This window comes from Propithecus coquereli, unplaced genomic scaffold (assembly GCF_000956105.1).
Source record: "Propithecus coquereli isolate 6110/MARCELLA unplaced genomic scaffold, Pcoq_1.0 Scaffold137, whole genome shotgun sequence".
Classification (NCBI taxonomy): domain Eukaryota; kingdom Metazoa; phylum Chordata; class Mammalia; order Primates; family Indriidae; genus Propithecus; species Propithecus coquereli.
This window is the reverse complement of record NW_012137969.1, coordinates 8,188,478-8,214,725: the sequence shown is the minus strand read 5'-3', so window position 1 is coordinate 8,214,725 and position 26,248 is coordinate 8,188,478. Positions and strand designations below refer to the sequence as shown.

At 48.5% G+C, this 26,248-nt stretch overlaps 1 protein-coding gene across 10 annotated transcripts; it reads right to left on the bottom strand.

The window, feature by feature from the left end:
- Window positions 1-207: 207 nt before the first annotated feature.
- On the bottom strand, window positions 208-12,817 carry ATXN2L (ataxin 2-like). Of its 10 annotated transcripts, none has more exons than XM_012638963.1 (24): window positions 12,259-12,817; window positions 10,780-10,816; window positions 10,508-10,564; window positions 10,347-10,418; window positions 9,795-9,945; window positions 9,224-9,348; window positions 7,842-7,933; window positions 7,181-7,381; window positions 5,976-6,151; window positions 5,697-5,807; window positions 4,978-5,181; window positions 4,827-4,898; window positions 4,510-4,580; window positions 4,036-4,331; window positions 3,884-3,953; window positions 3,224-3,370; window positions 3,065-3,137; window positions 2,784-2,971; window positions 2,272-2,401; window positions 2,055-2,176; window positions 1,680-1,892; window positions 1,329-1,518; window positions 966-1,125; window positions 208-724 (listed from the first exon to the last, which is right to left on the bottom strand). In XM_012638963.1, exons 1-23 carry the CDS (start codon window positions 12,558-12,560, stop codon window positions 971-973), a joined length of 3,255 nt encoding a protein of 1,084 aa, XP_012494417.1. In that variant the 5' UTR covers window positions 12,561-12,817; the 3' UTR covers window positions 208-724; window positions 966-970. The 10 variants fall into 10 exon arrangements, 9 of the variants coding, with proteins under 9 accessions (XP_012494417.1, XP_012494418.1, XP_012494416.1 ...); XM_012638964.1 differs by having other exon boundaries at window positions 208-701; XR_001137233.1 differs by having other exon boundaries at window positions 966-1,518; window positions 12,259-12,765.
- Between the last annotated feature and the right edge of the window lie 13,431 nt (window positions 12,818-26,248).

The following is a 26,248-nucleotide window of genomic DNA, read 5'->3' as shown; positions in this document are numbered from 1 at the left end:
GAACATTGTTTGGAACCCACCTTCAAAGGAATAGCATTAAGACCCTGATTTGCTTCCCCTTATCCTAGGGTTTAGAGAAATTGGCTCCAATTTTTACATGAAGGGAATCAGGGAACAGATGATGGCAAGATAAATGTAACACTAGTACTAATAAGACTGTAGAGCTACAACTGTACTCTAGTCTCCAAACAGGAAACTATAGGCAGGTTAAGTTAGTTTAAATTTTTATTTTTTTTATTTATTTTTTAATATTTTTATGTAATAAAAAGTAAAAGTCCTTGTCCAACCATCCTTGTGGGGCATCTGTCTGTCTCTCACACAGATCACTCAAGTTAATGGGAAAGAAAGAATAGGGGGGCCCGAGTCTGAAGTTATAAATAATAGAAAATAAAAGATCTTCCGTCTCCAGCGGGGGAACAGATGAGAGGATGGGAGGGCAAGACTGGGTGGGAATGGGCAGGGCAGAGCAGAGCAGGACCCCCCCAACCCCTGCTGGACCCTGGCCCTGCCCACTTTGAGGCCCCTCCCATTCAAGGTGCTTGGCAGGAATTCCCCAGCTCCCCTGGGGAAAGGGGGGTTTGGGGGGCTGGGACTGGTCCGAGCTGCTGGGGGAAGAGACATAGATCACTCTTCCCTCCACTCATGGAGGTCTCAGGTCGCGGCCAGGACAATCTTCAGTTCCCCGGGGGGTGGAAGGGGAGCTGCTGGGAGGGATGAGATTGAACTGGTTGGAGGGGAAAGAGAAGAGAGCAGGAGCATTAGAACCCAAGCAGCTGTCCCTTCATCCAATGCCGTCCAGTGGGGGCGTGGGGGTGTTTGGGTAGGAGCGGCCTCCTCAAGGTGTCTCATGGGGCTGTCAGAAGCACAGGTCAAACGCTGTTTCCCAGTAAGCCAGAGCCCTTACTTGTGTGCCCAGCTCAGCCCCCCACACCCCAGTCTGGCCCTGTCTGCTGCGCTGACCTTACCTCGGCTAAGTCAGGAGACAGTCGGGGTCACTGAGAGCTGGGGAGGCAGTGGGGAGGGGGGCTGCTGGATCACAACTGAGCGAGGACGGAGGGAAGCAAAGGACAGAGCCAGGAGCAAGCCCCTGGCGGCGGCGACTGTGGCTTCTGCCCACCCTACATACTTCACAGACAGGTGCACGTCGGCGGGCGCCCTGTGGGACAGCCCTGCCTCCAAGACCCCTCACTCCCCACCCAGAACCCGTGCATCCTGCCCCACCTGCAGCCCCTCAGCTCTTCCATGCCAAATTCCCCCAGCTAACGAGAACTCACGAATCCTGTCATCGGCTCCTCCTGGAAATCCAGGCGCCTGGCCAGGCTGCTCACCTTGGGGGTGTCCGATGTAGGGGTAGGGTGAGGGTGTGGAAGCTGAGAGTGCAGGCACCCCACTCTGGGGCACCGCGCCTTGGGGGGGCCCCCCATGGCTCTGGGGTGGGTGCAGCAGCATCACCTGGGGCGGGTGGGGAGCCCCAGGGTGAGGGGGCGGGGCTGCTGTGATTCCAGTTTGGACATGGGCCTGTAGAGAACAAAAAGTAACTGGGAGTACCAGGGAGGTCTGAGAGCCCTAGGGTCAGGAGCACGACTGCGAAGGTACCAGGGACTTAGGAATGGGACAGCCCCAAGGCTCACGTCCTCTGGCAAAAAGAGCCAGAGGAAGCGGGTCCCGTTGGCTCTTACCTGGGTAACATGGGCCATGTTGGTGAAGCCGTGGGGCAGCTGCTGGTGGGCATGGATGGCATACACAGCGGCTGGTTGGGGGAAGCTGCTCTGAGGGGACTGGGCAGAAGGTCCCGGTGGCAGAGAGGGCGGCGTGCCTGTCAGGGCCCCTGGGTGGTACAGATTCTGCTGTGGCTGTCCACTGCCCAGGTGTGGGGCCTGCCCTGCCTGATGCTGCCAGGGGAGGATGAGGATGAGTGTCACCCACTCCTCCAGCACCCAGGTCAACTGCTCACTGACCCCCAATGATCCTCCCTGCTATGGAATGATCCCAGCTCTATCCCTCTCTTCCAGCCACCCACTCTGTCCCACCACTCAGATCCCCACGGCAGGCACCTGGACAGGACTGGGGGCCGCATGCTGGGACTGCGGCTGGCTCCCAGTAGGCGTGGTAGCCGGCTGCGGCTGGTGGGCGTGGAGCTGCGTGGCATGGTGTGGGTAGGACTGGTGAACAGTGGCTACAGCAGGAAAGAGAGAGAGAACCAGCGCTGAGCACACCAGAGAGGGCCAAGGAGCACAGCTTGGAGCAGAGAAAGGACACAGCAGAACTCACCATAAAGGGCTTGGGGGGTGGGCTGCTCTGCAGAAGGGTACTGAGGGGTGGAGGAGGACACAATGGCCTGGGGATGGCTACCCGACGTCAGCATGCGTGGGTTGCTTTGAAGCATAGGGGCAAACACCGGCTGGTGGGACAGAGAGAAGTGGTCAGCACAGCAGACTGGGGAGGTGCCCTCTTGCTCAATCTCTGTACGCACAGCACTGGCTGGGCCTGGCCACAATTACCTTGTTTAACCTTCACAACAATCCAGACAGGCAGATACTACCTCACCCACACTTCAGAGTAAAAAACTAAGGCAGAGACAGATATTCAATGTCTTGTTACAGGTCCTACCAGGGCCAGGATTCAGACTAGTCTAAGTCTGACACCGCAAATCCCACAGCTGGCCAATGCCCCCCGGAATACCACCCGCTGCCCTCACGCAGCTCCTGAGTCTTAGAGGTGGAGGAGGGGGGGATCCCTAGCAGAGGCTTTGGATCCTCACTTTCCTCCTAGGCCACAGTTACCTGTGAGGGGTAGTGGGCCATGGGTTGCATCATGGCCGGCTGGCCTGGAAACTGCTGTGGGTTGTAGGGGATGTAGGAAGAGTAAGGTGTGGCAGCCACCAGAGGTGGGCCAGCAGCGGCGGCGGCCTGCATCATCGGAGGGGCTGAGGCTGGTTGGTGTTGGTCCGAGCGCTGGGGGGGCAGGGAGCCTGGGGGCAGGGGGAACATAGTGCAGAGCTCAAGCTCCACCTGCCAGGAGGCACTGGGCAGCCCCACTGACTGCCCCTCCCGACCCTGCTCACCTTTTGCTCCTCGGTACTTGCCCTGCTGCCCAGGCACTGAATTGGATACAGGATACGGATACATCTGAGGTGCCTGAGGACAAGGACAGACGAGGGTGAATGACCTGGTCCCTCAGCCAGCCCAACCAAATCCTGGACCCACCCAGGCTCTTCTCTTACCTGCACAGCTGGTCCCATGTGGATCTGAGGTATGTAGGAGATGTACTGGGGGCTATACAGCCCACTCTGGCCTGCTGTCAGCACCGGGATGGAGGGAGTTGAATGAGTCCGGGGCCCTGGAGAAGTTGGGGTACTGGTGGACTTGTTCTGTAAGAGACAAGGGAGGACAACGGTTTATTTCTGTATTCTCCCCTACGATGGCCATGCTTGTAACAGGTAGCATTCATGGAATGCTGTGTGCCAAACACATTCTGCACTTCATTTTGCTTAAGCCGCACATGAAATCCTACGAGACGTGCATTCTCAGACTACAGGTAAGGAAAGTGAGACAGAAGTGGTTTTTTTAAGTTCAGGGGTTCAGGCCAAGTTAATTGGCCTGAATGAGGCCTATGTTCGTAACTACCCCACGCCAAGTACTCTATAAGCCAAATGCTACAAAATGTACAAACACCTATCAGACTCATCAGGATCCCATCACCCAAGGCTTGAGTCCATGTTCCTCCAACCAGCCTAAAAGCTGATCTCCCTGGGCGTCTGCTGGCCCCTCAATGCCAGGCAACCCACGGTCCAGATAGTGAAGTGCTCCCCTCCATCGTCTATCAGCCCCTCCCAAGTCTCCCTCACAGAAATCAGAGCCCACATTCTCCCATCCCATCTCACCACAGAGAGCAGAGGCTTTGTGGGATTGAACTCCTTGGCATTGGGGTTCAACGTTGATTTCTTCACTTGTCTATGAGAGAAAGTAAAATCAATCGTCATGGCTTGCCCCTCATCCCAACACGCCCCCATCCCCAGCTCCTCGCCCTACTTACTCAGCAACAGGGCCCTCATCCTTATCGTCTCCCTTGATGAGACCCACTGGGGGGCTGCCAGATTGGCTTGGGCAAGGTGGTGGGGGCTGCTCTGGCCCCTCAGTGCCGCCTGCTGGTGCCAGGGGCAGTTTGTCCTCTTTATCCAATACTGACTCCGTCTTGGAGGAGACAGGGGACCCCATGGGCTCTGAAGTCAACAGACCATCAACCTCCTTCTCCTTCCCTTTGGCCTCTTCTTTTAAGATCCGGGGAGGAAAAGGATCCAGGCTGGTCTCAGGTGAGCTACTGGGCTGAAGCTGGAAGGAGAAAAATATACACACAGTACTGTCTGCTCCAAACCTCAGGCCCCGCTTCCTTCTTCCGTCCTTGCTTGACCTCATCTCTTCTACCCTCCCTAGTGCTCTGCTTCTTCTGTAAGCCACCCACACACCCCTTCACCCTGCTACATCCTAGCTTGTTTCACACTTCTCTCACCTTAAACTGGGCCCCAAACTTTCTCAGTTCTTCCAGTTGAAATCGTTTCTGTTCGTTCTGAAGGCCAGGGACTATGAGAAAACAGTGAAAAAGGAGAAAATATAATATATTCTTTCTCAAAAGTGGCTATACATTGCCAATAGCCTAGAGAACGAGAAAGCAAGAAAAAAAAGAGAAACTCTTGAGAATCCTCAGAGTAATTAAATTAGGATCAAACAGCTAATATACAGCATCTGCTTCTGAATTCCAGTAAGTTTCCTCACTGAAATGCTCTCCCAAACAAAGGGGCAGTCATCCTCAACAAAAAACAACCTCACCTTTCCCAGCTATCCGGGCCAGTTCCTGAGGCTCCAGAGTTCTCCCAGGATCCTTGGTGGAGAGTTCTTTTACTAAGCAAGGAGAGAAAGATGCCTGAAGGTCCCTGTGTCCAGAACCAGGGACCACAGCCCTCAACCATCTGGCTCTTACCATCTGTGGGGGCCAAGGAGATCTTTGGAGAAGCTGGGGAAATGGAGCCCACTCCAGGATCTGATGATGTCGCAGGGATGGAGGCTGAAGAGGTTGGCACTGCTGAGCCAATGGGAGGCTCAGGACAGGAAGGTGAGATTGGGGCAGGGGCAGACTTGGGAGAGCGCGGGGGATACATCCGGCCCACTGGAAGAAAAGGGGGAGCTGTACAATGGTTACTGCTGTTCAACAGGCAGTGGGTACAGAGGCCTCACTCAAAATACCAAGAAAGTTTACACACACTATCACACCCAGGGTCACAGACTTAAATGTCTAGAAGCCCAAGGCAGGTAACATATGCAGGTAAATGGCCTCATGGGCAGTTGTGATTCGGTCCCAGCCAACTAGAGCTATGCAGCAAGGCAGGCTCTGTGTTGGTAGAACTTTCTGTAATTCAAAACAAATAGAAAATTTTCTATGACTTCTCTTGTTTTAAAATGTTGGCAACTAATTCAAATCTAAACAAAAGACATCTGCCAGCCAGATACAACCCATGGATTGCTAAATTGGGATTTCTGCACTAGGGAGCATGAAAAATTCTTTCTCAAAAAGGATAAATCCAAACTCCTCAAAACATCTACCTTGAAACTATCTTCCATTCCATCATTCCAACAACTGACATATCTATATTCCTCTACAAATTTCTATCAATTTCTTCATCAAACACTACGAAGTTTTACCTGCAGGAGGAGGTGGAACAGAAGCTTCTCCAGAAGACCTATTGTTGGGTGAAGACAGAGTCTTGGCACCTCTCAGAGGCCGCTGTGCCTTAGGAGACATGCGGGAAGGGCCTATTTTTTTTTTTTTTTAAAGATGAAGAAAAATCAGAAGAGGCAGAGTACCTGTTATTACATCACTACTCATGCATTATCGTTCCAACCCATCTAAACCCTTTCAATTACCCTTCTCACCTTCTTACCATCTCCTTCCCGGCCCCCCAGATCTGCTTCCCAACTCACCTCCATTGATACCACGTGCCTCAGAACCTGGGCCAGGGCTGCTATTGTCAAGATGGTGAGGGCCACGAGGTGGCAAAGAACTAAGGCCAGGCCGGCCACCCCGAGAGCTGCTGCATCGAACACCTCCCCGAGGACCTTCCCGAACTCGTTGAGGCAGAGGGATATACTTCCCCTCCCTGGGAAAAGAATTCAAGGAGTTCAAGTAAGGTAGCCAAAAAACTCACACATTTTGGAAAGACAGAGCCTTTCCTTTTTTTTTTTTGAGACAGAGTCTCACTCTGTTGCCCGAGCTAGAGTGCCGTGGCATCATCCTAGCTCATAGCAACCTCAAACTCCTAGGCTCAAGCAATCCTTCTGCCTCAGCCTCCCGAGTAGCTGGGACTACAGGCATGTGCCACCATGCCCGGCTAATTTTTTCTATGTATTTTTAGTTTTCCGATTAATTTCTTTCTATTGTTAGTAGAGACGGGGTCTCGCTCTTGCTCAGGCTAGTCTCGAACTCCGAGCTCAAACAATCCGCCCGCCTCGGCCTCCTAGAGTGCTAGGATTACAGGCGTGAGCCACCGTGCCCGGCCCGAGCCTTTCCTTTTAAAGTCCTCCTCTACTTCAACACACACATACACACACACACACACACACTTTCTCTCTCTCTGCCTGGCTCCAGCTTCTTTCACTATCCCTCTGGAAGATCTGTCCCAGTTAAATGTTCTGTTGCTACAGGCTTAACCTCATGTTACAGCTACCCAGACCCAACCAACCTGCCAGTGCTCCACAATTCTATCACTCCTGACCTATGAGAAAGGTAGGATTACATCGTAGATCAAAATGCAGCTTTTACTAAACAGATCATGTACAGTCACATTTCATTTTTGTAAAAGGAAAAAATGTACATGAAGACTCCTCAGTATTGAAAAAAAGGAAAGAACCGGCACATACATATAAATAAATACATAGAGAAAAAGAGAAAGTATACTGAAATCCTGAAAAAGAATTTTTTTTTCCTAAATCCACAAGCTTCAGCTTTGTTCTTTTGGGCAAATTAGTTAACCTCTCTAGGCTTCGATCTCCTAAAAATTGGGAATAACTATGTATTAACCTACATGTCACATGGTTGTGATGCTTAATAAACAGTGTATAAAACTCTTGGCCCGGGCCCTACACCCTACAGTGAGCCCCAAACAGTGCTGGCTGCTCCCAGCAATTACCTGGATGCCAAGCTGGGACTCTCCCGCCCTGAGCCCTGCCGCTGGACCGCACTGTGCTTCTCCTCTTCGGTGCGCCCATCATCATTCTCCATGGCGATCCGCAGGCGGTACTGGGGGCTCGATTCAATCTCTCGGGCCAACTGGGCTGCACGCAGCTCCCGCTGACGAAACTCTTCTGAGTTGTCCTTTTCTAAGGGCACCCTGAGAGAACCCCACAGACCACCACCATCCCAGTGATGGGAGAGAAGAGGAAAAAAGGGAAAATATTAGTTTAATCATCAGTTCAGGCATATAGGTGTTCAATTCCTTCAACTCAACATAGATTAAACAGGCATATACTGGGTCCCAGGCAGAGTACCAAGGCATCTCTCTGAATCTGAAGAACACTTAGATGCTTACATATTTTAAGTTCTACAGGAAAAGTGTGAGTGGAGAAGAAAGCAAGCAATTAATTCTACCCATGGGGTGGCCTGGAATCAGGAAAAAGTAGGAGAAAACCTTTGAGGGACCAGTTCCACAAGGAAGTCTAGAAGTAGGGGATGGGCAACCTGGACACCGAGAAAAGAATGAGAAAAAACTATGTTCCACCTAAAGATTGTGTCCTCTGTTAGTGACCCCACACCGCAAAATATACCACCTTGGGAAGTACCAAGACACTCACGTATAAGAAGAGAGGCTGCTATCATAGGTGGTCTTCACACCGTAGGTCTCCTCATTGAACTTGAACATTTCATTGGGGTCCCATCCATTAGACTAAGGAAGGGGGAAAGGATGTTTTAAAACCCAGCAAGGAAAGCAACAATGACATGTCATTTCCCTTCCATCAGATTAAAAACCTAAAAATGTAACCAAACCAAGAGTAAAGAGAATAGGAACATGGCTGGTAAGAGTATCAACTGGTACTAACGATTACATCACAAATAATAATTGGTAAAACTGTAAAGTCCTATGGCCTAACAAATCTGTTTCCAGGACATCCCAGAAAAATTCTAGCACATGTGCAAGGGGATATATGTTCTAAAAGCTCAATCAGGTGATATTTTTAGTAGCAAAATAATAGCAACAAAAAGAGATCAGTAAGGGACAAATACAATTTCGCATGTAATATACCTATGTACAAATATAAATAAAACAGGCCAGGTGCAGTGTTGCGCCTGCAATCCTAGCACTTTGGGAGTGCTCCAGACCAGTCTGAGCAACATAGCAAGACCTTGTCTCTACAAAAAAAACAGAAAAATCAGCTGGGCATGGTGGTATGTGCCTATAGTCCCAGCTGCTCGGGAGGCTGAGGCAGGCAGACCACTTGAACCCAGGAATTTGAGGTTGCAGAGAGGTACGATGATGCCACTGTACTCTAGCCTGAGCAACAGAGCAAGACCCTGTCTCAAAATAAATTTTAAAGACAATATACAACAGTTAAAAGGAATGAACTAGACCTATGTATCAACATGAAAAGTTCAAAAAAAAAAAACAAAGCAAGAAAAACAAATTCTTGTGCAAATTAAACAAACCCAGATAATAATGCATTAATTCATGGGTTGTTTTTTTTAAAAGAGAAGGGTCTCGTTATGTTGCACAAGCTGGAGTGCAACGGCTACTCACAGGTGTGATCACAATGCACTTGCAGCCTCGAACTCCTGGCCTCAAGTGATTTTCCCACCTCAGCCATCTGAGTAGCTGGGACTATAGGCATGTACCACCGAGCCTGGCTCTATTCATGAGATTTTCAATGCATCGGAGTAGTTGTTTCTGGGAAAGGAAATGGGCCTATACAGTAGTCAATCTTATTTATACCTTTTGCTATATTGAAAAAATAAATGACTTGAAGCAAATGCTAATAGTTGTCAATTACTGATGCTGTAAGAATGGATATTTTTATTTTGCTATTTCCTGTACCTTTCTATTCGTTATCTGATTGCCATCAATAGGCAACAGTAAATATTTTCCTCCCACCTCCCCAAGAATCAACTCTTGATTCCAAGAATGGACTTCACTGTCAACAAGCCATTCTGTCTGCCCAGCTGTTAGGGAAGGAGACTGTACCATGTCAGACTCAAGGTCGTAGTCATCACTGTTGCTGTCACCCCCTTCCCAGCGCTGAAGCACCTTCTCTTTGTGCTCCCCATTCACCTTGGAGTTCATGGCGATGGCTGAATCAGTGAACTTGTCTGTGGGGGCAGCAGAGTTGAAGATCAGGAGTCAGGTGATGTTTCATAGCTTTCTTTCCAACATCCCTCATCCCCCGCCCCCCACAAGTAGTTCAGGAGCAAAGAGGACTTTAAGAAACTCAGATTTTAGAGTATGTATATTTGTGTATCAAAACTGGGGTGGTGGTGCTGGTGAAGAGTGTAAAAAGTCTGATCTATTGAGATTAAGACTCAAAAGGAAAAAAAGTTAAAAACTAGGGAAAATATGAAGAACCACAACACAGGCCAGGATTCATCCCACTATGTATTAGATGTCAAGACATATTTTCAAGATGAAAAATCCAGCCATCTCCCTCAGGAAAAAAAAAAGGCAGTAAGGGGGGCAGGAATCAAGACATGTTCCACCTGCATGCGAACTGCCCTCGGCTCATACATAGTAGGTCTGACATAACAGCCTAGCACAATACCTTTAGTAGCATAATTGAAGTCAACATTTCGAAAGTGGACAAGCATGACATCACTTGGCTTGAACACCATGGTGTCCACAATGTCTTCCCGCCGAGGTCCACCTGCTGGCTCAGATACTTTCCGGTGCACAGCATCTACTGCTAGCTCAAACTACGAAAGCCCCATTCCCCAATACCCGAAGGTCAATATGGAGAAATATGAAGGCAAAGATGTAACTATTTTTCTCTTACCCTTTCTAAACTTTTCCCAACACCAAATATTCTCAACACACTAGGAACCAAGCGCACTGTCTGCTCAACATTAGCCAAAGGATTTAGCAAAAGTCTCAAATTAAAAAATTTAAATTTTAAACTTAGGCATTTTATCACTAAAGTACCCAGCTCTCAAATTTGTCTTTTATCACTTGCAGTATTATTCAGCACAGGGCTGCAGAAACCATTAACACCGTAGTCTAACACTACCCAACTCACACCCTCCTCAATGAGCCTATTTCATTCTCCTCTTCCTCCTTCCATGCAACTCCAAAAATAAGTGAATTTGAGTGCACTGACCTTTGAGCTCAGTGTCTTGAAGATACCCTCATAGGTGGTGCCATTTTTCACCTTTACATCACAAGTGGAGCCCTGGGAGAGGGGGAAAAATAAGACGAGTGCTTCCACAAAACAGATACATTATATTTCTCAAGCAACCTAGTGGTTAAGTACCCACTTACCACAACAGCTGTAAGGAAATGCAGCATTCTGGAATTATTGTAGACACCTTCAAACACCTGTCAGTTAACACAGAAGAGAGAGAGAGAAAGGAGCAGCCAGTCAACACCTCACTTTTTTTTCTAAATGCCCACACTCTACTCATATCCACCCTGTATGTACTGGGTCCACAGCAGTTCGGAGCCCATTTAACTATCCTTGTACCTAATCTGCCTTATATTCCCACATATGCATCTTTTAGGTCCATGTATCTTAGGGGGAAAAAGGCACTCACGGGTGACTGTGGGGGTCCCTTTCCTGTGCTCTGTCCCCTACAAAAGAAGGAAATAAGAAACTAGTTATTTAAATCTGTTCAATCCCTCTTACATCATTATGAAATTAATGGTAAATCCTAGAACCATAAACCACATGACGATGCTGATTTAGGCTACAAACCAATTAATCAACAAGATGTTCAAATTCTTATCTTATAGCAGAAGAAAGGAATAGGCATTAAAAGCCAGTAAACACATTTCTTCCAAATGTCAGTAAAAATGACATCAACAACGGTTGTCAATTGCCCTAAGAGCCAATGGGAACACAATCATTTCACTTTCTCCAAGGGGCTAAGGGAGTGCAGATTGGAACTATCTAACTCAGGCACATTACCTCCCAAACAGAAAAGACAATCACTTTCAGCAGCCTTACACCCCAAACCCTGGGAGGAGGGGGCATTCTCTCTGCACCCCATCCCCTCGACCTCATTACTCATTCAGCCTGTTACCCACTCTGCGGAGGTCACCAATCGCCAGGTAACCCTACTCCTCGCTGGCTGATGTAACCGGCGGTTGAGGAAGGCGAAGAGGGGGCCGTTGGCGGGGCTGGGGGACAGCGCAGCCGCAAAAGCTATCCACCGGGAGGCCTCGCCCGGTCTGCGCCTGCGCACTAAAGCCCACGGGCCTCTTCAAAATCTCCCCTCCCGCGATTAGAACCCACTGCGCCTGCGTGTCCAGCCACACTCAATTCCATTAACACACACACAAAACAGAGCGGAGCGTCCACTAGTCATCCACGAACAGCAGACGAACCCCTCCCTGGACACTCCCAGCCCCTGCCCTAGGTGTTACCGGGGCACGCGAACGCCCGGGTCATAAGACAGCATCCACGCGCACGTACAGGAAGGGCGCGCGCGCGCTGGAGGTTCCCGGCCGGCAGTCCTCCCAGTTGTCCCTCCTTCCGTCCCCCCGCCCACCTCGCTCCCCTCCTACTGGCCAGACCGGGAAGGGGGAGGTAGCAACCCGCTCCCAAGTCCCTCCCTCCCCATTGGCCAAACTGTGGGCCGCGCGCCCCCCTCCATTGGCTACAGCCGGGGACCCCTTCCCGCAGCAGATTTCCCATTGGCTGAAGCCGGGGACCGCGAGACCCTCCGTGGTAATGGAGCCGGGGACCCCGATCACCTCTCCACCCCCCCACCAGCTCCCCAGTCCGACGGCACTGGCGGGATGCGCCCCGCCTCCCCTTAAGGCCGGAGCCCCGAGCTGTGACTGGGCCCCGGGCGCTGAGCACGGCCCCCAAGTGCTCTGGTGGCCGCCCAGGGACCCCCTTCCCTTCAACCTGTTGGGACCGGAAGGGGCCCAACCTCAGCCTCTCAAGGGCTCCCCGTCTCCCCGGTTCTCCTCAAAGATGCTAGGCTGGGGGTCCGCCCCGCGGAACCGAACCGCCGCCTCCTGCCGGCAGCCCCGGCTCCCTCGCCCGGAAGCCCACCCCTTCTCACCTGGCGCTGCCGATGGCGGCTGCTCCTGGCCTCTCCTGATGTTGCTGCTGCTGCGGCGGCGGCGGCGGCGCCAAGATACCTTCGGCTCCCCGGCGGAGCCCACTCCCGGCAGCGGCCGCAGGCCCCAGGCAGGGAGAAGCGGCCGGAGACGGCCCTGGGGGAGCCGAGGTGGTGACCAGGGGCCCCGGGAGGCCGCCGTTAGGGGGGCTGGTGCCCCCGGGGGGCCGGCGGGCCACGGCCTGTTGCGTGGGGGGCGGCTGCTGGGGCTGGGAGGTCTGTTGTGGCGGCTGAGGCTTCAACATGATGGCAGCGTCCGGAAGGGGAATCAGAGGGAAGGGAGGGAGAGAGGGGGCCGGGGCTGGGTCCCCGCCGGAGAGCGCGGGAAGCGAGGGGGCTTGGGAAGCTGGGGACCCGCCGTTGGCGGGCGGGGGGAGCCCCGCGGTGCCGGGGGTGGCTGGAGAAGACCGCGGCGCGAGGAAGCGCCGCGAGGCGGAAGGGGAGGGGGTCTCGCGGGCCTGAGGAAAGCGAGAGGGCGCGAGCCGGCCTGGCGCGCGTGCGCGTCGCCGGAGAACGGGGAGGGGAAGAGCGCGCGGGCGGGAGCGCCCGGAGGGGGAGGGGCGGAGGAGGGAGCGGCGGCGCGAGGTGCCCGCGCGCACTGAGGCGATTAGCTCCCGGCGGGAGAGAGGAGAGAATAAAATAGGTGAGTCTCGCACCCTAGCCCTTGGAGTGGGTAGGGAGCAGCGCGGGCGCTCACGTGCGCCAAGGATTTAGGGTCTCAAGGTCTCGAACCGCCTTAGAGGCAGACGGCCGCTGTAGCTTCACAATGAGCGTGTGAAGCGCTGGGGGAGGAGCCGAAGCAGCTGAGAGGAAGGTCCGGCCGCTCCGCCTACGCCGCCGGCGTGACGTCGGGATGCCTCCGCAGAGTGTGAGATGTCACGGCGTAGCGTGAGGTTCTTCCGCCACCTGCGGTGCTCGTGGGCGGGGTCTTAAGCGCCAAAAAAGTTCCCTGGACTGGACAAACCGAGCGACTGCTCTTTTTGGCAGGTGGTAGGTTTTGTAAGGAGCTGCTTACCATCTTATCTGCTTTAAATAAAAGACTGATGAGCATTGAAGTGATAGTTTGAGCGTGTGAATCTTTGTAGATAAATCTATGCCTAGTCCTAAGTTATTTTGAATTTCAGTGATTTTAAACCTAAATTGTTTCTCCATGCCCGAGAATGAACTCTAAACTGTAGTAACAGACTGTCTGAAGGCCAGAGTGCCTAGGGTCTGGTTCAAAATCCTCCACCCATTTTTGCAATGAAGGTAGCCTTCATTCATTCAAAATTAGTTGGGCATTAGGGCATTAAGTTAGGTGCTTTGGACACTGGGGTAAGTAGTTAAACCACTTCCTGCTCTCAAGGAGTTCAAGGTAGTGGTGGATTTAGATGATTTGATGACAATAGTCAGTGAAGCACAGGGCACTACAAGAGTAGGTAGGAAGCCGGGCATGGTGGCGCATGCCTGTAGTCCCAGCTACTCTGGAGGCTGAGGCAGGAGGATCGCTTGAGCCCAGGAGTTTGAGGTTGCTGTGAGTGAGGATGACGCCACGGCGCTCTAGCCCGGGCAACACAGTGAGACTCTGTCTCAAAAAAAAAAAAGAGTATGTAGGAGTGACACCTAATCCACCATTGGGTGACATCTAAATTGAGAAGAGGGAAGGGAGATGGGGTTCAGGCAGAAGAATAACATGTGACAAGCTAAGCAAAATCCAGCTTGGCTGGAGCATACATTTAAAGGGGGCAGAGCTTAGAAGTGTGACTGGAGAGGTAGTTATCCTGGGACCAGGTTTTAAAGGTTCCCAAGCCTTGGAAGAGACCTGGACATTACACGCAGAGCAGTGGGGAGCCTTTTTTAAAAAATGAAAAGAGGTCAAATTTGCATTTTTATTTATTTTTCTTCTTTTTTTGCCCACTTTTTTTTTTAAAAAGCCAGTCAAATTTAGCACTGGAGGGTTGAATACTAACTTTAGTGACACTAGTGTTAATAAGTTCTGATAACCCACTACCATCGGACCAGCTCGTATTTGCATTTTTAAAGGTTTACTTTTTGCAACAGGGAGAATAGAGTGGGGCAGTGACACCCACGTGGTCTTAATCCCAGCGAAACACTCAGCACCTCAGTCTCTTACTCTAGGCATTAGCACTGGAACTCTTCTTCCTTATCCCGTTCCCACCAAGCAAGCAAGCACATACCTAGCTAAAAGTCTGCATTACCCTTTGGGAAGTATTCCTTCGCCCCTGCCTCACTCCTGTCTTTAAATGTGGTAGGTTTCCCTCCTGTGTGCTTGTCCAGCAATTTATCCCACTTTATTCTAACAGCTCCTTTAATTGTCTTCCTGCTAATGTCAGCTCCCTAAGGATTGGGATCTGGACCTCACTGTGTAGTGCCTAGCACAATGCAGGCAGTCAATTAAATATTTGTCAGGTGAGTGGATCTGAACGGTACCTTAAAGGCTCTTTATGTCTCCCAGGTGCCACAACGGCGCAGTCCAGGTTTTTCCTGGCATTAGCTGTACTACCCTGGTGCCATGCAACCGCTCCGGCCTCACTGTGAGCACTCCTTCCACCCGCCCAATCCTGGTCCTGCACTCAAATTCTAAGTGTTAGCCCCACAAAATTCCCTTTTCCACAACATGCACTTGCCCTTGTTCAACTCTGTACAAGCGCTGTTTCTGCACACAGAATTCCCTTCTGATCCTCTTTCTCATTCTTCAAGATCAAGTATCAGTTCTTTCCAACATCCTCTGTTAATGACTTTTCCCAGCCCCCAGAGCACTGTTACTTTTGTTTCTATGTCTCTCTTTTGGAGTCTGAGGTCATAAAGGGCATTTCTCTATCCCTTGTGCCTAGCTCAGTGGCTGGCACCTACTCACTAAATTGTTTAGTAAACGAATGGAATGTTGTTTTACTGTATGCAATTTAAAAATTATATCATGGGCCGGGCACGGTGGCTCACACCTGTAATGCTAGCACTCTGGGAGGCCGAGGCAGGCGGATCATTCTGAGCTCAGGAGTTCGAGACCAGCCTGAGCAAGAGCGAGACCCCATCTCTACTAAAAATAGAAAGAAATTGGCCAAACAACTAAAAATAGAAAAAAAATTAGCCGGGCATGGTGGCGCGTGCCTGTATTCCCAGCTACCTGGGAGGCTGAGGCAGGAGGATCGCTTGAGCCCAGGAGTTTGAGGTTGCTGTGAGCTAGGCTGACGCCATGGCACTCCCCTAGGCAAGAGAGTGAGACTTGGTCTCAAAAAAAAAAAAAAATTATATCATGATTTGATATGGAGTGATTTCCAGGATATATTAAGTAAAAAAAAGCAAAGTTGAAAGGACTGAAAACATAAATGTATCCACAAATTTTTGCAGAGAAAAACACAGGATAAACCAGAAACTAATCAAATTGGTTACCTCTTGGGGGGGGTGTGTAGGGCAAAATGAGGATTCTTTGGCTTACAATCTTATTGAAGAAAACAATAGAGCTCTTATTGGGGTGGGGATACACTTCTTTAGTATACCTTTTGCTATAGTTTTGACTTCAAATTAAGTTAATGGTCAACATATTTAAACAAATCAAGGATGGGAGTACCTAAAAGCTGAATACAGATATAAACAATGAGTCCTATTTTAGATGACTAAACCCATTGCAGGGAAAAAAATAGAACTAATTCAAGTAACTTTCAAGTAGCCTCAGTCTAAGAAAAAATAACTGTCAGCAAATCTTGCACTCTTTTCAGTAGGTTTGTTGTAGCGGTAAGGGCATGGAAATTCTGCAACTGCGATACTATTCTGGGTTGTATTGTAGGACTGAGCACATGAGTAAATATATGGTTGTTGCTGGGAGCCAGGGATCTCACAGGGAGATACACATATAGAATGGGATAAAGGGACTAAGAGCTTTGTAAGATTGGATTGGAATGGGAAGTGTCAGCATAAGACTCATGGAAATAATATATCTGTTTCTAGACAGATAGCTAGACAGATGGATATACATACCTATGGCCCATATCTTGCTTTCTAAATGCCATTCTCTGTTGAAAGAACCAAAGGCTCCTTGAAGAAATGACCAGTTCCAGCCAGGTCAGGAGGAAGGAAGGCGCAGATGAGTCTGGAATATTTTGTTGTGCCAGAAATTAAGTACTTAAAAAATACAAGGGGCTGGGCCAGGCACGGTGGCTCACGCCTGTAATCCTAGCACTCCGGGAGGCCGAGGTGGGCAGATTATTCTGAGCTCAGGAGTGCGCGTCGCCGGAGAACGGGGAGGGGAAGAGCCTGAGCAAGAGCGAGACCCCGTCTCTACTAAAATTAGAAAGAAATTAATCGGACAACTAAAAATATATAGAAAAAATTAGCCGGGCATGGTGGCGCATGCCTGTAGTCCCAGCTACTCAGGAGGCTGAGGCAGAAGGATCGCTTGAGCCCAGGAGTTTGAGGTTGCTGTGAGCCAGGCTGATGCCATGGCACTCACTCTAGCCAGGGCGACAGAGTGAGACTCTGTCTCAAAAAAAAAAAAAAAAACAAGGGACATCAAAGAAACACAGGAACTAGCTTGAAGAGGCCCCCATTGGCCAAATCTGAGAAAATTTGAATGTCAAAATAAATAAGGACAACAGTATAACCCACTGAATAAAAGAAGACTCTGTATCCATACTGTTAATAGATATAAACATACATGTATAAATACATGAAAAGAAGAAACAATAGAAGTCACTGGACTGTATTCCTCAAAATTTTCCATGGCATGAAAGAAAGGTTGAGGAAGTATTCCAGATTTAAGGTGGCTAAAGGGACTAACAACCTAAATGAAATACTTGACCCTGACCTTGATCCTCTACCAGGAAAAAAATTTCTATAAAAGACATTATGGGGAAAATTGATGAATTTGGAATATAGACAATAAAGTATTATATCCATGATAAATTTCCTGAATGCGTGATAACTCTCCTGTAGATACGTAAGGCTATATTCTTCATAAATATACACTGAAGTATTGTGGGGCAAGGGAGTGTGATGTATGCAACCTGCTTTCAAATGTTTCCCCCAAATTATATATATTTAAAATATATACACAGAGAGAAAGAGAAAGTGCATATGAGGCAAAATGTTAATAGCCCCCAAACTTGGTAAATTAGGTGAGCAGTTTTGCTCTCAAGAGTAGCCCTATGCAGCACCCCAGGGTCCTCTGCATTTCATTCAAGTGTGTCTGAGCAGTAATCCTAGTTTGAAATTGAAGTGATACCACCACCCCATTCATCCAAAACAGGGAGGCCATATTCCTCACCTAAGACATGTAAGGAAAAAGTGGCTGGGCATCAAGATAGAGGCATTCATTATGGTGAAGGCCAACTCAACTACATCTCTCTGTCACATAGCCTACAGGGACAATGTCCTTCCCAAAGGCCTGAGCATTTTCCAAGGAGAGGCAGCAGCTGGTAGCAGCAAACACAGGGTATGTCCTGGGAGATAAGAATTCTAGCCTTTGTCTCTTACTAGCTCTTAACCAACTAAGGCAAGTGACTGGATCTCTGGGGCCCCAGTCTCACTCTGTAAAAGGAGAGGCTGGATTAGATGAGGGGTCCCAAACTCAAATCCTGTGTGGGACAGGTAACCAAAAAGGATGAAGCCAGCATGCACTGTGGCAAACTGGAGAGTGTGTGCTCTGCTTAAAAGGGGTGTCTGCTTCTCAGCTCCCACCAGCTTCTGCCAGGAAGGGATGTGTCCCACTGAAGCCAGAAGTCTGGATTTGAGAAACGACAAGTCTGGACTTTAAAATTAAAATCCCCCAATTTGGGGGGGTAGGGGGAAGAAACATTTTGTGTGCCAAACGATGCATGTCTGCAAGCCACCTGTGTGCAGCTGCCAGGCTGGACGAACCCTGAGATGTGCTGTTCTCCCTCACCAATTGCAGTGTAACCCTGCAACCAAGGTCTTTCCAATGCAGCTCATGCTGTGGCCTTTCCCCCGGCCAACAAGCATCTTTGCCATCTAAACATGGTATGAGCTGCTGCTTCAGCTTTCATCAGAAGAAGGTGGGAGCACCCTAGCTATGCCTTTGCAATCAGTTTGGTAAATGGGCTCCCCTTCTGAGCATATGTCCCATCTCCTTTGAAAACAAAGCTCTGCTGTCTCATTTCCCTCCCAGTGGGCCTCCAGGCACAGGTCTCCATAGTTGCATCCTTGGGGGCATAGTAAGGGAGGGAGCAGGAGATGACACGTTAAAAGATGCTCTACTCACCCTTTCCACTCAATTCCCGGAGTTTTCTTATCTTCTTTAGCGCTCTCAGAAGTCTCATCACCTTCCTCTGGCACCTGTTTATCAAACCTCTCACTTTGTACATCCCTGACCTGTCCGTCACATTTATCTCTACCTTGCTCCCGAACATGCTTTCAAAGATGGATCTCAGTTTCTTCCACAAATTCAAACACTCTCCCTCCATCTCCTTCTAGGGACTTCTCCATCCTGCAAACATCACCTCCTCTCCTGCTAGCGTCTGGACTCCAGTCCCTTTGCACCTTCCTGGGCTTTGCATTTCAGCATTAGCACACCTTGTTTTCATCTCGTCCTACCTTTCAGGAATCCAGGGGAGAGGGGAGTCCAGGACCCCTGTCACTGGGAGCTACAGCCCACGTGATAACTGTGCTTCCAAGTCTACTTCAAGGGACTGGAACACAGTTTCCTGTGTTGCCTCTTCCGTGTACTCTCCATCACTGCTCTTCAGATCTTGGGGACTGGGAATACACAAGGCTGGTAGAGTAGAGACGTTTCTCCTTAAAAAGAAACAATTGCCTAATTTCCTTCTCTCCAGGTCCAAAATCCTGGGATTTCCCCATTGGCCTAGAAGGCAGCAAGGCTTCTGCCCTCCCAGTCCCATGTCACCATCCTCCCATCTTTCCTTTCTTTTCTCACTCTGGGCTTCTCATCCTCTTTGCTCCTTCTCCACCCCAGATACCTCTTGCTTCTTCCAGATGTAGAAAATTTCAACAGCCAGGGCAGTGGTGCTCATCAAAATGGGCAGGATGATCCTCCTCTGGTTCATGGTCACTCTGAAAATCCTGCAACCATGGTCAGTCTCCTGGCCATGAACGAAGGAAGAAATGGGAGTCAGTTCCCTGAAACTTCTGGAGCAGACTCTTTTCCCTTGAAACTCTCCCAAGGAGAAAGATCTTCCCATACCTTGGCATTCAAATCCTTTAGAACTGGCCCCCCAAATAGCCCCCCAAATTCTGAGTCTCCCAAGTCCAGCCTCTTCTTGATGTTGGGTGGGTGGGCCCACATCCAGGATCTTCTCTGGTCCGAACCGACATCAACTAGACTTTTCTCCATAAGCATGACCCTCCTTCTCGCACCTGTTTCTTTCCCTAGTGGCTCCCCTAGATTTGGTGCCTGAGATGCCACACACTGACTTAGAGTTCACCTTTTTATCTACTTCCCCAGGTGCCCTCTGTTCTCCTCTCTCCTCTCTTGATCCCCTTTCTGATCCTCTGCCAACCTCCACCTTCTCTCTTCCTTCTACCTTTCCAGTTCTTTTAGTTTGATTCATTTTGTATCCATGTCCTTTTCTTCTAACTTCTATTTTCCAGAATTATTTCTTATTTCAAGCAATAACCTAATGTAGCCCCTTCAAAATTCAAGGTTGAAATTCTCTCATTCATTCAATCATTCATCAATATTAACTAATTATGGGCAATGAAGGGTGGATTTGGAGTTGAGAGACAAGAAATTGATAACTGGCATTGTCTGTCCCTTTGGCTTCCATACATACCCTTCTTCACATATTAGAACACCCATACAACAATGAAACAACTCAATGTTTCCACCTTATAAGACACAGTGAAGGCTGGGCATGGTGGCTCACGCCTGTAATCCTAGCACTCTGGGAGGCCGAGGCAGGAGGATCGTTTGAGCTCAGGAGTTCAAGACCACCCTGAGCAAGAGTGAGACCCTGTCTCTACTAAAAATAGAAAGAAATTGGCTGGATAACTAAAAATATATAGAAAAAATTAGCTGGGCATGGTGGCGCATGCCTGTAGTCCCAGCTACTCGGGAGGCTGAGCAGAAGGATCGCTTGAGCCCAGGAGTTTGAGGTTCCTGTGAGCTAGGCTGATGCCACGGCACTCTAGCCCAGGCAACAGAGCAAGACTCTGTCTCAAAAAAGAAAAAAAAAGTAATAAGACACAGTGATCCTTTACACAGTGAAGTTCTCACCTTTTCCCTAAAATGAGGAGATTCACAGTCTTAACAGTCGTTGTATCAATTGCTGGTTATTTTAATTATGCCTCAAATTCAATCATGGTCTTTCTAAATATTCTGCTACCTAAACACTAAATTGTAAAGTTAATCTCCAATAACTTATATAAAAAATAAAATTAGAGAAAAAAAGAAAATGGTTAGCATACATAAATAAACACATGAATATATTAAGCAAAAAGAAATGATGACAAGCTTCTACAATCCTCATTTCTGTAATTGGTTATGAGCCCATAATTTTTAACTGTGGTTCCTTCTCCAAGTATCCAAGCAATATGTCCCTGGACTCAGATAGTTGGACTTTTTACCTGGTAGAGTGATGATGCATAGCTTATTCCTGCCTTAGTCATCCTGACTTCTTGTAGTTAGTGTAGTTTTCCATTAACCTTTATCGTTGGACATGGAAGTAGTAAGATGCACCATTCTCATCCCTACGGTGTAGCAGCAGCCCACTTTCCTCCTGGTCATAAGGAGGACTCCAGCCATTAGAGTAATCCCTTTTGTTGTGGTTGGTTTAGTGGCATAAAGTCCCAAATGGCCAGGTGGCTGTCTCATTTTCCAATTCAGCAGAATCTTTGTGTCCCCTGGTGGAATAATTCCTCCTTTGAGGACTGAGACCTCCAAATCAGCAGAGCTCAAAGTTGCCAAGATGGGAAGCAAAAAACCCTATAAGTGGGTTATTAAGTACAATAATAAGAAGAACAAGATCCAATTCCATTCCTTGGTTCTGACTCATATATTCTGGCCCATAGGGGAGATAGCACCTCGTAATAGTCTCTGATTAAAGTATATGCTGCATTCTGTAAAACAGAACCCCATCATTTCTGGATGTGGTTCTTTCAAGGGATACCTTACTTGAGTTTTTAGTAAGCCAGTCCACAGTACTAGGGGCCATGTTGATTTCTTCTAGTAAGGATACTACATCTGAGACAGAAGCTACAATTGGAACCACCCTCCGATTAAGTTTACAGTAGCTCACAGTCATTCTCCAAGACCCATCTGATTTCTGCGCATGCCAAACCCCTGCCCATTCAAGTCTTTGAGGGTGGCATTAGTCTCTGCAATTTCCCTAGGGATGCGATATTGCTTCTGGTTAACTATCTTGATGGGAAGTGGAAGTTCCGGGTGCTTTCATGTGGCCCTTTCTACAATAATTCTCTCATTCTATGGGTCAGAGAGCCAAGGTGGGGATTCTGCCCATTGTTATGGATGTCTATTCCAATGATACTTGCAGGAATTTGGAAATAACCACAGGGTGGGACCGGGGATGAACTGAGCCCTCTGTGAGTTGGGCTTGAGCTAAGCTTCCATCTAGTACTTGAACAGCTTAAGCCCCCACTATGATTGGTGAGCCTCACTGGCATTTTGGAGCCTCAGGAATCAGTGTCAAGTCAGAGCCAGTATCCAGTAATCCTCAAAAAGTCTGGATATTTTCTTCTCCCTAATGCATAGTAAATGGACACCCCCTAGATCATTTCTCAAGGAGAACCAACTTTCCTTCAATTAAGGGACTCTGGATCTATGCTGACTTAAGTCAAAAATCTGGGAGAGAATCCATGCCTCCCCACTGGGGCAACTCAAGTTAGGTCTTTGGCCTCTAGAGCAAGACTTTTTCCCCCTGTTATATAGATCAAGTAATTCATTGGTAGGCTGCCTATGTATTTATTCTTAGGAACATGGTGACCAGTTAGCCACTGCCACAGGTTCCTGTGGGCCAAGGCATTCTGATTACTGGTATGTGCCTGCTGCCCTTTACAGCAAATGCACCTATCTTGTCCTTGGTGCTGCTACTTGGTGCTTGCTACTTGTACTTGGTCTCTGCTACTTCAGATTCCCATCATCCCTGCGAAATCATGGAGCCCATCTCAGTGGGGGCATCCTCTGTGGTCGTACCTGGCTCACACAAACATGGAGCAAAAACAGAGCTTTTCAATAATGCAGGTCATGGAGATAAAAGTAACTTCATCTTGGATGCTAATCTGCCCTGCTGACTTCTGATTAACCCTAGCCCATGAATGTCTCCCGATTCCTATTTTATTTACTGTCCTTAGTGTAAGAACAGGTACTCACTATAAATCCTCCTGCTTTTAGATCAAAGCAACCTTGATGTTATCACACAAATTATAGGCTATGATGCTCATAGCATTGTCTTTTTTTTTTTTGAGACAGAGTCTTGCTTTGTTGCCCGGGCTAGAGTGAGTGCCGTGGCTCAGCCTAGCTCACAGCAACCTCAAACTCCTGGGCTCAAGCAATCCTTCTGCCTCAGCCTCCCAAGTAGCTGGGACTACAGGCATGTGCCACCATGCCTGGCTAATTTTTTCTCTCTCTATATATTTTTAGTTGTCCAGATCATTTCTTTCTATTTTTTAGTAGAGACGGGGTCTCGCTCTTACTCAGGCTGGTCGCGAACTCCTGACCTTGAGCGATCCACCCGCCTTGGCCTCCCAGAGTGCTAGGATTACAGGCGTGAGCCACTGCACCCGGCCCACATAGCATTCTTGACTGTTCTCGAGGGTTGCCTTCAATTGTCGGTATAGAACACACATACCCTTTCCCTACAGTATATGAGCCCTGGATCTGGGGAGTAACAATGCAGAGATCTACCTCATTTGTTTGTTTCTTTTTTTTTTTTTTTTTGAGACAAGGTCTTGCTCTGTTGCCTCAGTAGAGTGCAGTGGTATCATCATAGCTCACTGCAACCTCAAACTCCTAGGCTGAAGCAATCCTCTTGCCTCAGCTTCCTGAGTAGCTGGGACTACAGGTGTGCACCATGACACTCCGCCAATTTTTCTATTTTTAGTAGAAACAGGGTCTTGCTCTTGCTCAGGCTGGTCTCGAACTCCTGAGCTCAAGCGATCTTCCCGCCTTGGCCTCCCAAAGTGCTGGGTTTACAGGCGTGAGCCACCACGCCTGGCCTTCAGGCTGGGATTCAGACCTCATTGGAGCTGTGGCTGCAGCACATTGTATGGTGAGGTTTGCTGGGGTTTTTCGTGGAAAACCACAACCAGCAGGCCCAGGCTGGTGGCCAGGGCACTACAAGCAGATACCCCTCCTGTTGGGGTACTGGGGTGCCAATGCTGTCAAGTAGGGAAGCAGGGACTGAGACTAGCAAGCAGGAAGTTGAATGCCACTGGTTGTCCTGTGCAGTGCATTGTGACACAGGCTACAGGAATCAGAAGAGGGGGAAAAAAAAAAAAAAAGTGGGGGGGGGAAGTCTCCTTCACTTTGACCTGTGGAGGGGAAGAGGAATCAAGAAGCCCCTTCCTCCTGCAGGGTCCCTCTGGCGCCCTCTACTGGCGAAGGAGGACTGTGCAGCAGTTCCACGTCTCGTAGCAAGGGACGCCGCGGGTGGACTTGGAGCCAAGGGGCGACAAATTGATAACGGGTGCCACCATGCGCTCGCAGTAAAACAAAGAAAAAAGCCAGTTTCACTTCCGAAATGTCCTTGTTGAAGTAGTAGAAATGATCAATTATATTAAATCTCAACCCTTGAATATGTTTTTTCTTATATTCTGGGTGTCAAACGGGAGGAAAGGCTAAAACACTGTTGCTCACGGTGGGGTGCGATGGTTATCGCAGGGACAGGCACCCGGGAGATTAAGTTGTGAGATGAACCAGCCACTTTGTTTCATGGAACACCATTTTTATAGGTAATAATTACGTCCAAGTTATTATTATTCAGACTTGGGAATCTGGCTGGCATTGTTCTGAAACTGAACTAAGCTGTCGCCTCAAGAAAAACAACTGACAGTGTTTGCTGCCAAGGATGAAATTCTACCTTTTCAGTGAAAATTAAAATTTTAACAACCTTGTCTCCACAATCATGAGCCTGATGGCGTTCTAATACTGATGGTAAAGATAGACCAATGGGTTTTAATGTAACAGAATATTATATATTCATTGATATGATTTTACATTCCACATTTTAACTAACCTTTAAAAAAACCGACTCTTTGTCAAATTTTGTTGTAGAATCAAAGTATGTTCACAAGTACTTGAAAGATACACTTCCTTTGCCAACTACATATCTGTTTAAGACTATTTTCTTTGTGTACTTCAGCCAAGACCACACATCAAGCCATACTGAATGCAGAGGCAGATATGAAAATCCATCTCTCTGCTATTAGGCCACATGTTAAAGAGATCTGCAAAAATGTAAAACAAGCTACTCTTCTTGGTAAAATTGTATTTTGTTTTAGAAATTATAGTTTTTTTCCCATTTAAAACCATGTTATTTATGTTAACATGTGGTTAGTTTGCTATCAGTATTTTTGAAATGATAATAAATTAACATTTAAATAATTTCTCAGCTTTAATTTCCAGTAGGATGAATAGTGATAGCTATAACTCATATAACCTAAAGCTTATTGGGGTCCTCAATAATTTCTAAAAGTATAAAGGTGTCCTGAGACCCAAAAATTTGAGAACCACGGCTTGGAAAAGTGTCTAGTACACAGTAAGTGCTCAGTAAGTGTGGGCTGAATTGAAGGAGTTCTAACAGCTCTGGGTTTTGATGTGGCTGGGGGAGCAGCTCCATAGGAGTGGAGGCGTGGACTTAACAACAGTGGAGGGTCGAGGACAGCAATGGAGCTGAGCATGGGGGACCACTCTCCGTAAGTTTGGCAGTAACGCGGAGGAGGAAGACAGGGCAGGGATCAGAGCTGAAAGGATAATTCTTACAATAAAAATCTTGACTGCTCATGTTTATAGGCCAGGGGAGAATAAGAAATTGAAAATAGAGAAGCTGCTTCCCAAACAGCTCATCTAGACCTTCTCTCAATAACCATTTCCTGTCTCACTCCTTTCCATCTTCTGTGCCTTCTCTGAACTCATCATGGGCCTTTGCCATATCCTCTTTGATCTCCTCTGCGATCTCTGTGAACTGCTTTGCACTTTCTCTGAATTCCAACCATAGTATCCACATGGGAAATGCTCCAGGACTGGCTGGACCCCGAGACAGATAGAGTTGGCCCCTTGGTCTTGGTAGGGTCAGGCTTAGAGCAGCTTCAAGTCAAAAGTGCCATCCAGGTGTGTCTGGGAATTCCAGCATTGACCACCCCTAGTTATTCCTGCCCATCTCCCAGCTACCAGGCCTAAAGGGCCGTAGGAACTCTTTTTTTTTTTTTTGAGACAGAGTCTCACTCTGTTGCCCTGGGTAGAGTGCAGTGGTGTCATCATAGCTCACTGCAACCTCAAACTCCTGGGCTCAAGCGATCCTCCTGCTTTGGGCTCCCGGAGTGTTAGGATCACAGGCGTGAGCCACCACACCCAGCCCCATAGAAACCTTTGAAGTGGCAGAGAAAGTGTTGTTCTCCCTCACATACCTGGACTGGGGGCAAGGAGATGTGGGAGGGGTAGCTAGAGGAGTGTGAAAGGGAGAGAGGGAGATGGACTGTTATTAATAAACCATTCCCATCCATTTGTCTGAGACCTTCAATCTCAGATGCAGGCAACTCAGGCAGACGTGGGGTTCTGGGGCAATGGTGAGAAGGACATAAGAGCTTGGGAGTGGTGAGTCCCAAGAAATATCTCATCTTGTGGACAAGGTGGATTGAAGAAATAGAATCTTTAACTCTGCTTAAGAGGGCTCAGAGAAAAATGATGGGGCATGGGGGAGCCTCACCAGTGACCCAGAAGAGGATGTCACTGTGCTGCTCCGTGCTGTGTAGGCCACGCTGCGCTCTTCCACTGTGTGCAGGGTACCAA